This window comes from Stegastes partitus, unplaced genomic scaffold (genome assembly GCF_000690725.1).
Source record: "Stegastes partitus isolate 25-593 unplaced genomic scaffold, Stegastes_partitus-1.0.2 Scaffold355, whole genome shotgun sequence".
In the NCBI taxonomy this organism is placed as follows: Eukaryota; Metazoa; Chordata; class Actinopteri; family Pomacentridae; genus Stegastes; species Stegastes partitus.
Window position 1 is genome coordinate 373,120 of NW_007578086.1, and position 14,198 is coordinate 387,317.

Here is a 14,198-nt window from a genome sequence, read left to right on the forward strand (position 1 = left end):
GCATTACTTGGGTAGATGCCGACATCTGGTGAAAATTTCATGTCAATAGCTCGATTAGAAATATGTTTTTTGAGAGAAATGTTGACGTGTTCAATACTTATTTTCCCCGCTGTATATCCTTTTTTTTTCTCAAAAAACTGAAACTCCCCAAGCTATCTGACCAGCTATATGAAGGCTGACTTCAGACATTTGGTAAAAATGTGCCTCTCTGTGAGTTGTTAATATTTTTCTAACATTCTTCATAGGAACATTTGCTTGTCTTGTTAATTCGTAAGGTCCTCACCTTACTATATTAAGCGCTGTGAGATGACATATGTTGTAAATTGTGTCATACAAGCAAAACTGAATTAAATTGTCTGTATACAGATACTATGTACATGCAGAAACTTACTTTGCCATTGCCCTTGGCCATGTGCTGCAGCACCCAGATGCGATGGGACCAGGCATTGTAGTTGCTGGGATAGCGGCAGGCAGCATCAGAGCATACCCTCATCTCTTGGTGGAGAGTCCTGGCCAGATGGTCACTGAGCTGTTGGCTCCTCTCTGCATTAGCCTGCTCTGCTTCACCCTGCTGCTCCTGATTCTTGTTGTGGCCCACAGCAAGGAACTGATCCAGAATCTGCTGCAGCACCCAGCGTCTACAGGAGGACATTGTCTGGTCGGTTAGATAACTTCAATAACCCAGTGTATAGTTACTGCTTTATGGACTTTGCCTAGCTGCCTCATGGTTCCACATAGAAAACAAGTGCCAGAGGAACTGCAAAATGGATTCTGTGTCTTTATGAACATGGAAAACAATATAGGAGGATTAGTGGCCAACTAAAAATTAGTGCAAATACAGTTGCGGAAATAATCAAAGTTACTTTACAATCACAATTGCTTAGAGCTGCAGTAGTCATGGACAAGAACAAAAGGTGCTGGGGAGATGACATTTATAGATGGTACCATAAACACCTGTGGATATACCAAAATACTGGCTGACAAGATGATAGTAAGACAAAATACGTGGAGAGAGTAATATTACATGAAACATTGTTTTACAGCTGGAATAAAACTACTATGACCATTTGACTACCTGGACGCTACAACACACACACTATTTACACAAGGCTTTTTTTATTTATAAATAAGATAAAACACTCTACTTGTCAGCTTAAAAATAATGCAAATATTAGAAGGTGTTACAATTTTGAATGATTTAAGATTAGGGGTGTGACAAATAAAATTCAATGTCCAAATTAGTTGCTAACAAATTTATTGGTTGGAATTTAATTGTTTATTGCTGAGTTACATCATCTTGTGCGTGTCAACTTGGAATGCTGTTCCATGAAGGCATTGCCTGACTGTGTAACACTACCTAATGTGATAATATAAAAGCTTGGAGCATCTTCTGTCTGATCACAGCTTAGAGGAACAGGAAGAAAACTGATGAACCAAAAAAAATAAAAACAAGGCTTCTGACAGTGTTCTGCAATCCTTGCTGGGCCTAAATTGAGCCCCAACGGGCTGAAGCATAGAGTAGGAGGTCCTTTAAACAACAGTTACAGTGACACAGTTGGGCTTGAAACAGATACAATTGTTGTAAAGCTCACTAGTGGCATGAACCATTCTTGACTCCATCGAGTCAACAACCTTAGCCCAGCTTCAGGTTGATAAATCATAGCTGGCCAGAACCTTATCCTCAGAGAGTTCTTACTAGGCCTACCTGAATACCATCAGTCTCTTGCGAGCCCACCCCGTATTCAAAAAACAAGACAGTGGTGTAGCCTACTGGACTGACCGCTGCGTTGGACTTAAAAAAAAATTAAAAAAAATGCTAAAAATATTTTTTAGCGGTTTAGTCTGTTTATCTGCTCTCTATCAGTTTTCCTCCTATTCAGGGTGTGAATGAGAGTGTTTTTGTGGGGTCCCAGTCACTGAGATTTTTTTAAACAAAATTTGTTGGGCATCAAAAAACTGCAGTGTTGTAACAACACTTGACATAGACACACATACGTGGCCATTACGAAAGTACACAACCAGCATCTTTACTGTCTTTATTGTTAGTTAGCACATGTCAAAAATAAACTCAAGCAATGTAAAAGCTAAAGTAGAGCCATTTAATAATAATATTCAGTTTCACATTCAGTGCAATTCATAAGCCGCATAGTTGATTATCTGACTCAGTAATGATAGATTGGTCAACTATCAAAAACATCCTTGGCTGCATCCCAAAGGGGTATACTCACTTTTGTTGTATACTGTGTATAGGTTGGTTAAAACATTATAGTCAGTGTGGATTTGCAAAAGTAACATTGTTTACAGAAGAACAAGGTGTCCTTTAATTCATTTTTACCTGTGTATCCACGTCTCTGGGCTCTTGGGGAATTTGGTAAGGGCCAGCTGGCCCAGGTAGAGGTCCTTCTCTGGGTGAAGAACTCCACACTGCAACAATTCCTTTCTGCAACAACAATGAGTTGTACTTTACAAAAGACCTACACAGCAGACTACAGGCTAAGGTGAGCATAGTATGCTTTGGCCACTGGTACATGTTGAGCAGTGGTCATATGCATATCCACAGAGATCTTACAGCAAGCAGCCGAAGTATCTCGCTATGTTCAGCATTGAGTATTTCATCTTATTTTACATGAAGACGCTGTTCACTTTTAAAAAGGAATAGACAATGAATTGCTGACATTTATGGTCATTAATTTCTGTCGTCGTGTGTAGCTGGTTTGTACCTGACATTCCATGCAGTGGTAAAGTCTGGGTTGAGCAGCAACAGAGTGCAGGTGATATCCACTAAAGCTGAGAGAAATGCAAACAGACTGTTAGCTTCTCTAATTGTCTACTTTGGGGAGCGATGTAACAATCTATTGGTAAAATTGGCAGCTGCTTATCTAATAACTTTAATCACTCAAGCATGGACCCATTTCAGATCCCTTACTCAATAATTGGCCTGACGTGGTTAACCAAGAGAAAATAAATGTGGCAAGGTCTGTCAATATTTAATGACTCAGATTAAAAAGAGGTCAGGGACTGCCAAAAATTTTAGTGTAACAGTCTTTCATAAGAAAAACATATCACCAGGACACAGTATCCACTTGTGACTAAAAATATATAAAACTTAAATTGAATAAATACAAACAAGGGAAACTTAACAGGACTTTCCGACCTTAAATCTGTCATTATGGACACAATAAAATAGAACTACTGGCAGTCGGGTACATAAATCGTTGCTAAAATCCATTCCATTGTCAAGGTGCCTTCAGAGACGGGAGGCTTCTGTGCGTAACAAGCACCATACTGTGCACCAGCTGCAGGAAACAATGTCAAACCAGAACAAACTCTACAAATTGCACTAATATTGATATACTCTGCATCGTCTTCGTGAATTGGGTGAAACAACTGTACAGATATGGTCTTGTCCAGAATCTGTCAAAGACAATACTGTCACAGCAAATAAAATCCAAATAAAAAACAAATGTACCCAGCCTCCTGAAATGAATTTACTAATGTAGATATTGCGTTACCTTCCCTGTCTAACCAGTGTTTGCGTTGGCGGTAGAGCAGCAACTTGTTGTGGACATATGGCAGCAGAAACTTGACACACCAGCTCTCAACACCCAGCTTGTTTTCCACCAACACAATGGGACTGCGGTTGTAGCGGGCCTCTGGACATGGAATCACACCAATCTCATCACTAAGGGAACAGACAGAGAGAATGAGGACTGAGAGTAGGTTTAATTTGCTTTATATGGACATCGAAAAATCGTTCTGAAAACACATGTGGCTACCTTAGGATAAAGTCACATTCTCAGGAATAACTTGACTTTTTATTAAAGACTGATCAAAAAACTGAGTGTCTGAACCATTAGAACTTGCTGCTTTAGGATTGAACAACTAATTGATTTCTGAAAAAATTAGTGATTTGAAAAAAATACAATTAGCAAATCCAAAAAGGTGCAATTTAGTGTATACATTATGCAGTGCGCCTGATCCAGGGTTTTCAACTGTTGTGTTCTACAAATTCATGCTGTCCTCCTTTTGTGACAGTCATGCTCACCAATCAGAGGAGGCCAAAGCCAAGTGCATACCGTAAAGCATTCAACCAACTTGGAATTTATCCCATCCTATTTAGTGACTTTTCCACATACGGGTGTTTTCATACTACAATCACTTGAGACACATTTCCTGCACTCAGATGATAACGCTTTTACTAGATGTGTGACTTCAAGCACCAACAGGCTGCAAATGTGTTGAATTAGCCGGGTCACTTTAAACTTATACTATCTCCCATTTTATGTTTGATATTTTTCATGAATGGAAATTTTCTTTTGAGAAATCTGTTTTTACTTCAGTATGAAAAAAGTGTCTTCTTATGTAAATTCTTGTTGAATAAAAAAAATAATTAAGTTGACCATGATTAAGCTCATTGTAATTTGACCAACAAATCAACCAGAGAAAGTCAACCATGCCTTCAGATACTCCTGCCTTAATGCAACTTTATATTAAAAATAAAATATAAAACTATAGTTTTGAATTTTAAATATGGATCTTGCTTCGCCAATTACAGAAGTCTGGTCTCCTTATTACAGAAATACTGACCAAAGACATCTGTCTTATCTGAGATCCAGGCAGGCCCAGAGTGGCTAATCGGGAGGACCGGGACTATTCCCCGTGGGCTGGTCTGACGTTTGGGCCGCGAAGGCCGGTGTTAGTTTATTTATTTATTTTTGGGGGGCCAGTGTTCAGTCGGCACTGGGTTGATCACGCATGCTGTCCCTGGGCTGCCTCTGCCTCCACTGGCAGCTCTTTTTTTTTTTTTTTTTTTTGCAGACACACCCTGATGTAACAAGTCTGTGCACTTGGTCAGTGGTGTTTGAAAGATGGAAAATAGAAAGAGGAAGGGTTGTGCAGAGAAGTCAAGAATTAAAAAGAGGAAAGCTCTGGAAACAGACACAACCAAATGTGTTAAAATTGGCAGTTTTCTTCACTAAAATGAGTTTGCAGTTTGAAACGACAAATGAGGACAATGAAACGGGTACGGTAAGATGTTGAACTTTGCCTACAAACCACCGTTCAAGTTAATTAATTATCAAGTCAATGAACTGTATGGCATTGTGGCATATAACATAACGTTATATAAATTAAATAAGAGTGTGATGCGACGCCACAAAACTGGGAAACTTTGTCTTGTAGCCCCGTAGAGTCAGAAGCAAGACCCAGCAGCAAGCACCAGCCATGAGCCCACAAGTCCAGAGTGGGCAGGTAGGACTGCTTATTGAGTGATTATTAGAATAAATATAATGATGAGCATGGTGCAGACCTGCTCTATATGAAAAGTGAGCTGAGAGGTGCCCTGAGTCAGCTGGGATAGGCTCCAGCCTCCCGCAACCCTCGTGACAATAAAACGGTGTATAGATAATGGATGGATGTAGATATTGGATTTTTTTAAATGTAATATTTTTATTTATTCTTTTAATTTCATTTTTAAGGCTTGAATATCTGTGAACACTTATTTGAACAGAATATAGATTCTGATATTGTTGAAAAGGATGTGTTGTAAAGCATAATGTTGGCGATGTGCACTCATGTTGAAACAAATACATTGTGAAGCAACCCTTACTTGCACTGTATTGGAAATATTTTCGAAAAATACACTGAATTACAAGGCTTTACAGAACAGTGCGCTATTGTAGACTTAACATGTAAGGTTATAATTACATGATTTCAGTAATAATAGATTGTGATCTAAAGTGGGCCGGTCTGAGGCAAGAAACTCCAGGGCTGAAAATGAGTCCCACTCCGGCCCTGGATCCAGGACAGGGTGTTTCTGTATAGCTGTCCCAAAACACTACATTTCCCTTCTTCCTACCATTCGTTTTCCCCGTCTAGTGAGATTTTCACAAATAAACTGAAATCTCATTGTTACTCCATAGCCTCTAACACTCTCCTAACTCAACAACTCTGGTATTTTCTCTGAAGCCTTTGTTGTCTCTGCATACTGTGGGTGACCTTGTGTTGGTGAGGGTGACAATAACAATAATTAAAACAAGAATTCTTGCTCGGTTGAATAAGGAAAACAAACTAAGCTTTAAAAAAAAAAAAAAAAAATCTGGTTATTAAATTAAAATCCCATTCGTTGACATCTAATTAATGAATCTGCCAAAAATACACCATTTGCCCTAGCCAAATTCTGTACAAAAAAAACCTTTCTATTTAATGATTCATGGCACTGTATGTTTGTCATACCGCACCAAATACCAAGTTATAAATGAACTGGTGGTCAGCAAAAATGTGACAGGCGCAAAAAACTACCAGACACTGGTTGGGCTAGGGGGCTAAAATAAAGACTAATATTTTCAGCTTATGAAGGGGTTTGATATAAAATTGTATTTATTTTAGAGCTACAACTTTGACCTAAAAAAAAACAGCCTTCTTTTTTGTCTAATTTATTTATTTATTTTTAATCATGTTGGTTTCCAGTTTAACACTCCAGCTTTGCACTTTAATATGATTTTTTTTTTTATTTCCACGTTGCACTGTGCTGCATTATGCAATGACATAAGGTTTGTCAAAATAAAACAAACTTAAACAAAACGGTCATGTTCCTCTTTTTGCAGGAAATTGTTTAGAATAATCAACTAATTGGTAAAATAGCCACCAGATTAATCAATAGAAAAACAGCTGTTAGAGGTAGCCCGAATGTAAATTGTCCTGAGAATATGATGAGTGCACTTTTGTTCAGTTTTCCTCTAGCTGTGCTGTAAAACACATCAGATCAACGGCATTATGTGTAAATTGATATGTTAATTAAGCTGAATTGGTATTGATGTCTGCATGCCACTTACATGTATTCTGTGCTACTTCATGCTGTCTTGGACAGCTTGTAGAATTCTGTCCAATCAAGTAAAATTGTAGGATTTTTGTCCCAAATATCAGATCAGTGTCAAAATTTTGTCTCTAGCTTCTGTGTATAGTAACTTTCTCAGACGATGTGAAGCTTACAGATGTGTTTCAGAAATGCAGAGCAACAGCTTGGTAGCATAGAGCCTTAACAAGCTGTGTTTCAGTCACTCTTTCACGGCAGTTCTGACGGCAGAAACAGAAAAATATATACATTAGAACAGCTTTACTGGGGGGCTGTGAGCACAGGGGGCAGGAGTGAATTAAAAAAAAAAAAAAGTAAAACGCCTGTTGGTTTGTCTTCAAGTGTTTAGGGATCGTCCTCTGCCTTCAAACTTCTGAAGACTATACAAACCACTTTTTTTGTTCAGCAGTCACTTTAAGTACTCCCAGACTGTTGTTGTTTTGGGTATTCGGAAACATTTACATTTAACCAAGCTGGACTCTGCTGCTGCCATCGTCTAAAATTCTACCACTGACTGCAGCTGAGTAATGACTGAGAGCCAATAACAGCACAACACAGCAAATACTTGCTGATACTTAACATTTGTTCTAAAGTACTTGAGTAAAAAAAAAAAAAACATGCAACCCTTAACACCAACGTCATCGATTAAGCCATGATTATTTATTTCTTATTTTTATTTGCTCTTTTGTTTATTTGTTGTTTTATTATGCAATATATTACTTGATGTGCTGTCCATTATGCTGTAAGAAACATGAACATCATAGTGACCACTGTCTAAATGACAGAACACTATGACTTTAACAGACTGATGAACCAGCAGTGTTGTGTATTCCATGTCTGAAAAGGGTCCACTTACTGTGTTTCTGACCCTGCTCTCAACAGATGAACTTTTATAACTCAAAGTACTGCTGAAGTTGGAATTTACAATTATGCAGATGAAAAGCTAACAGGTGAGCAGAGGGCTAAGTCTGAGAGCCTATGTACCTTGTAGCACGAACGCCTTCAAAAATAATAGCAACCAAGATTTCAAATGGAAATGCACTTATGCATGACAAAACTGATTTAATCCCACTATTACAGCGCTAACGTTACTGGTCCGTGTGGTTATGACAGCTATCTTAGATACCGTGTCAAAAATTTAGCGAGCTAAATGAATGAAGTCAAAGGCCGTTGTACCATATTTTGGTTATGTAACAAAGAAACAGTATTCTCTGGAATTAGTCTTCAAAAACCTTACGTCTAGAAATTTAACAAAACAAACAGCTTAGCTAGCTGGCTAAGCCATAAACTTTGTCTGGACGCTCTGATTTCCAGGTAATAGTCCGAGCCCAAGCCGAAAATCTGCTTGGAGCTGCTGCTTGGCTTCGGTTCCGCTGGACGTGAGAAGTGCCGCTTCACTCTTTCTGCTACATTCACAGTCAACCATACTCACATGTTGGGGTTCCTCTTAAATGCGTTGGCGATGTCTTTGACAACTCTTTGGACCAAGACGTCCACCTCCTCCTCCGACTCCGCCATTTTTAGGGCACTGACTGACGTCACATGGACGAAGGAGTTTTTCCGGGTAAAATTATAACACTACGGAAGCCCGGATAGACTAAAGGCAAATCATAGGCTCGGCTCGGGCGTGTAGCTGCTTCGCTCGTCATTGTGGAAATCCTGTTTCCTGAATTTAAATTGCGACAAATAACCGGTCGCCTTCCCTGAGCCTGGTTCTGGTAGAGATTTTCTCTGTTAAAAGAATTTTTTTCTTCTCTGCTATCACCAATATCCTTACTCAAAGGGAACCTTTGGATATGTGTGGTTTTCAATGTATGATTTTGTAAACTAGTCACTGATTTTTTTTAGAATAGATAACGTTCTTAATTCTTAATTAATTTGTATTTTACTGTAAAGTCATAAACTTATTGTTAAAACTTGCTAGGTAAATTCATATAATAGTAAGGGCTTTTTATGAGAAATTTCACACATCTGCCAACTTAATTGTTACCAAACAATGTCTTCACCAACATGTTTCTAAATGTGTGTAATAACATGCTTTGAAATGTTGAACTTCAACTCCCGTGGAAAACCCTGAAAAAAATTGCTCAAGTTCGGGTACCGATAAACGATTGTTGAAAAATCGATTTATATAATACATCATGACTGCAGTTTCTGCATGTAATGTCTTTACAGATTCCACAGGTCCAGATGCATGTGACCCCATTCTTCTTGCAGCTGCACCGCCAGTTGCTGCAATCTCCATGATAATTACAGCTTGTGAAATTCAGCAGCTCCTCAGGAGCCATGGGGTTAAGTGTTGGAACTGGTTCATACCATGTACACCTAATGTCCATCCATAGTCACAGGGGTTCAGAGACATGCTCTGCAGAAGGATCCAGACCTGGTCTGCAGGTAGGCACAGAGTGAATGCTGTGCAGCTGCACCCTCTGTTAGAGGTAGAGTCTACTCCTGACGCCGCCTTCCTTGAGAACATCCATCCATGCATTCTCTATACACCTTAATCCTCACTAGGGTCGCAGGGGGCCCAGCTGACCCAGGGTGAAGGCAGGAGACACCCTGGCCAGGTCCCCAGTCTATCACAAGGCTATACTTAGAGACAGACAACATGTTTCTGGACTGTGGGAGGAAGCTGGAGAACCCAGAGAGAACCCACGCTGCACGGGGAGAACATGGAGACTCTACGCAGAAAGAACCGGCAACCTTCGAACTGCGAGGCGATGCCGTTAACCACCATGCCTCCTTGAGAACATCCATCCATCCATTTTCTATACACCTTAATCCTCATTAGGGTCGCGGGGGGGCTGGAACCTATCCCAGCCGACTTAGGGCGAAGGCAGGTGACACCCTGGACAGGTCGCCAGTCCATCGCAGGGCCACACTTAGAGACAGACAACCAAGCACACTCACATTCACACCTACGGACAATTTAGAATCACCAATTAACCACAACATGTTTCTGGACTGTGGGAGGAAGCTGGAGAGAACCCACGCTGCACGGGGAGAACATGCAAACTCCACGCAGAAAGATTCCGGTGCCCCCACTGGGACGCGAACCGGCATCTTGCTGCGAGGCAACAGTGCTACCAACTGCGCCACCTTGCAGCCCTCCTTGAGAACATGTTGTACCAAATTTCACCCTAAGCAGTATCTGCTCCATGATAAATGTACTGGAACATCACAGTACCAGCCTGAATCGCTGCCTCCTTGTTGGCTTCTGTGTCAAGGAAGATGTCCATGTACTCATCCATGTCCCTTGCACAAGGCCTGATTTTTAAAAAACTGATTTTTTGTCAATCATTTATCGGTATCCTAACCTGATCAGGGTTTTTTTCAGGGTTTCCCACAGGGAGTTGACCTTCAACATTTCAAAGCATGTTATTACACACCTTTAAAAACATATTGGTGAAGAAATTGTTTGGTAACAATTTAGTTGGCACATTTTGATATTTTCCCCTTACTATAAGCAAAATAATAACCATTGACTACATGGTTCTTTTGCTTATATGAGTACACTAAACTTTCTTAGTGAATAGTGGAAAATCCCACTGACTGCACCTCTGCATTTCTTACACCTTACCATTTCCTACAGTATACAGTGGTTATATTTGGGTTTAAAAGCACTCATTCAGAGATTACGGGTCACTGGGTATGTTTCTTTAAATTCCTCCTTCACTGTATATTTTAATTGTTAGTTTTTGACACGTTATGGTGCATTCTTCACTTTGGTACATTTTTAATCCTAATATATTTTGCACTTTACTTTTCAATCAATTAGCAGCTACCTGTCTGACCACTACAGGGTCCTATCAGACAGCAGAGAGTCACTGTATGCTGTTGAATAGTTTACTCAGGGAGAAAACATGAACGGGATTTCAGATGTTTACAGCACAGATACGCTGTTGCAGTGGTAGTAGTAGTTGCTGTAATTAAAACATCAAGAAATAAAACATGTGTAGGGTGAATGTTTGCTCAAATGAGGTTTGAATGCTTATGTAGAACTATTACACTATCTAACTGATATTTGGCCATCGAAGTACTCAGATCCTATTACTGTAACAATGCAGTTGTGCTGTTGAGAAGAACTTAAGGAATGATCTGGGATATTATTTAAATTGAAGCTTAGTTAAAAAAGCTCAGTAGCTGGCAACAATACAAGATAGGGACCAACATGTGAACAACAAAACAGTGGAGACACTTAACTTATATTTATGTACATTAATTAAACTAACACTTATTAATTAACAACACAAGAACTGCTACTAATTATGACAAAACAATAACACACATTAAGACAAACACAAAATAAGCAATGCAGTGAATATGAGTGAGGGAGAAAGGAAGGAGAACACAATATTACAATGTAATATCGTTGAAGTGTCCGTGTTTTGTTTTTGTTTTGTTATGTTTTTTGAAAATCATGCCAAACTGACGTATGCTATCAGTACATCATCACGAGCACGTGAGGCAAGTGTGACTTACTTTGGCCTTATGTTCCATTCTCTCCTACCAGTGGTGAATGCATACCATGTTCACAAGTGGCAAGACAAACTCAAGAAGTGAGCACAATTTCCACAGCAATCGCACGTTGCAATAAGCGTCCATGCTTGAACGGACATCTCACGTCGCCCCTGCGACTTGCAAGGCAGACTTGCACCTTTCTGACAGAGCCCTGGCAATCTATCCTCTACCTCTACGACCTCCACGGCATCCAAAATTCGCAGAGGACCCCAAAAGTTGTGCTTCCACTTGTGACCGACGCTTAAGTAACATTAATTTTCCTGTCTACAACATTGATTAATAATTGTTTTACAACTAAACACGGTTTTAAAGTTTAATAGATGACGATTGAAGACGTTTTGTCAACATCTATCTCTTTGTCAGTCGCTAAATGCTACATACATGCAACAAGCAACTAACTTGCTCGCAGTTCAAAAGTCTGACAAGTTCTCATTGAGTTCAAGTGCACATGCACTATGGAACATGTCAACAACGTAGTTTTTCTAAATGCCGGTGACACTTGGACACACGCTGCCTGCCTTATGGCAAAGTTATATTTTATTGTTTATTAGTATGCTAATCTTAATCGCTAATAATTCTGAAGCATATATCACCACGATGGAGGAGGAGAACATGGACCACTCAGCCTCCATGTCTCCAGCCTCCCTCGGGATCTGGGAGAAGCTCTCCTGGAGGTGGGAGTTGAAGACCCTGCTGACAGAAGGTTCCGCCAGACGTTCCCAACAGACCCTCACGATATGCTTAGGCCTGCCAGGTCTGGCCAGCTTCTTCCTCTGCCAGCGGATCCAATTCCTTCTTAATTATCTGAGTTGGTAATTGTTTCTGCCGTGCCTTAAAATGGATGGGAATGACCTATTGACTTCTTTCAACACAATAGCATTTTGTGAAAACATGAGGCCTACTCTCCTTAGTTGACATTTTCATTCTCATCAGAAGGAAATGGTCTTTCAAGTTTTGTTACAATTTGTGTAATATCCCTTTCCTTTTCCTTCCTTTACTTCAGTGTACCTAAAATTTAACATACCAGAAGGCAGGCAGCAGCATTTAAAGGTGTTAGACCAATCTGACACAGAAGTTGACAGAGAGGTCTTTGAAGATATAGTGAAGGAGTCACCTGGAACCCTCCGAGTCATGCTGATCAATGAAGAAGTTGGTAATCACTGACCATTTAATATGCTTCTGTTTTGTTTGTTTCCCTAATGCACAGATGGTTCTCTGTCATCATCATCATCATCATGCTCAGCAATATCTGAAGATACTTTCATTCTGAACTTCACAATGTGTGACCCTCTTGAAGAAGCATCTGCTGCCACGTAAACTGTGAGGCAAAAGTGGTGGGTCGTGAACATTGTTAAGTCTAAAATGGATTTCGTGTTTTTATTTTAGAATTTTCCAGTTGTACATATGGTTTAAAAATTTCTGACTGCATGTTTTGTTTCCATTTAAGTTAATTGAAAAATTCCTTACAACAAAGCCCAGTGGTTAACACATCATGCAAGAGTATGCAAAACTAAATGATGCCACCAGAAGACAAATGATAAACATACTTGAGGCTGAGATGACACAAACACATGGGCAAGGTTCATACATGTAGACTATAAAGAAACATTGTTTTTATTTGGATTGTTTTTAAATTGCGTCCGATTGAGTGATTGTCATCATTGAATTCATACATTAGGACATCCCCCCCAAAAGTGTCAAAGTGATGTACGCTCAGGGGATAGTTGCTCTGTTTCCATATCTGGAAGACCCATATTCACAACATAGATATGCAAGTAAAAGGGTTCTAACAACATTTAACACATAATTGCATTTAGAAATGTTGACATCATAATCAGTCTTTGTGTATTTAATTATGCAGGAACATTATGCGACCCAGAGAGTGGTTCAGGATACCTTGCATGGCGATTGAAGACCATTCAAAGGAAAGCTGCAGAGGAAAGAGGTGCCTCTGTCATCAAATTGTAGTTACATATTATATTAATGAACTGTGTTGGCAGGAGTCATTAAATTGTGTTTTGTCTGAAGTTGGTGGTCCAGGCCGTGGTCAACCTAGACCCATCACTGCTGACAAAGGGTTATCTGATGAGGATGTGGAAGCAGCTATTGCTGTGTGGTATCTGATATTCTACCCCACAAGTTTTGAAGGTTTGTGACAGAGTTCCCCAGGTCAAAGGCTATGTATGGTTTGGGGTGTTTTCGACAAGAGTGATCAGGTCAAAGGTTACCGAAGGAAAGTTGCCTTTATGTCCTCTTTTATATTTTATCTTATTGGATTTTGTTCTATCATCGTTCATTACTGTATGGATAATTTAAAACTATTTTCTTTGGAGAATCATGTTTTCTGTTACTGGGTAAATACACAGGAACCTCAGATGTTTTTATTCTTTTTCAGTGCCTGGGGATACTGGGGCTAGACAGGGATAGGTCCATTGGAAGGTGCGATGTGTGACCACATGCAAGTTGTTATTGTAACCTTGATTCTTTGTGTTTATTTCCATTTGATGGAGTAGATTACAGCAATTCAGTATTCTCTCTCTCTCTCTCTCTCTCTCTCTCTATATATATATATATATATATATATGTGTGTGTGTGTGTGTGTGTGTGTGTGTGTGTGTATATATACATATATATATGTGTGTGTGTGTCATATTTAGTAAAATGGCATCATATCACCTAGTTGTAAAAACTCTAAATTAAAATTAAATAATAACAATAAAAGAATTCGAAATTAAATAACATTACACATTAGACTGTCGTTTTAAGAACTAAATTTGTATTAAAATTAGCTTGATAAAGTGTAATCATATTACTCATTGTAAAA

At 39.4% G+C, this 14,198-nt stretch overlaps 1 protein-coding gene across 1 annotated transcript in view; it reads right to left on the minus strand.

The window, feature by feature from the left end:
* The window catches only part of ptar1 (protein prenyltransferase alpha subunit repeat containing 1), a 15,075-nt gene extending 6,701 nt beyond the window's left edge, over window positions 1-8,374 (minus strand). The window contains exons 1-5 of the mRNA XM_008284343.1: window positions 8,286-8,374; window positions 3,513-3,682; window positions 2,721-2,787; window positions 2,336-2,440; window positions 392-638 (exon numbers count right to left, since the gene is read on the minus strand). Coding sequence (XP_008282565.1) covers window positions 392-638; window positions 2,336-2,440; window positions 2,721-2,787; window positions 3,513-3,682; window positions 8,286-8,371 — 675 coding nt within the window. The 5' untranslated portion in view covers window positions 8,372-8,374. The remainder of the gene's footprint in view (window positions 1-391; window positions 639-2,335; window positions 2,441-2,720; window positions 2,788-3,512; window positions 3,683-8,285) is intronic.
* Window positions 8,375-14,198: the final 5,824 nt, after the last annotated feature.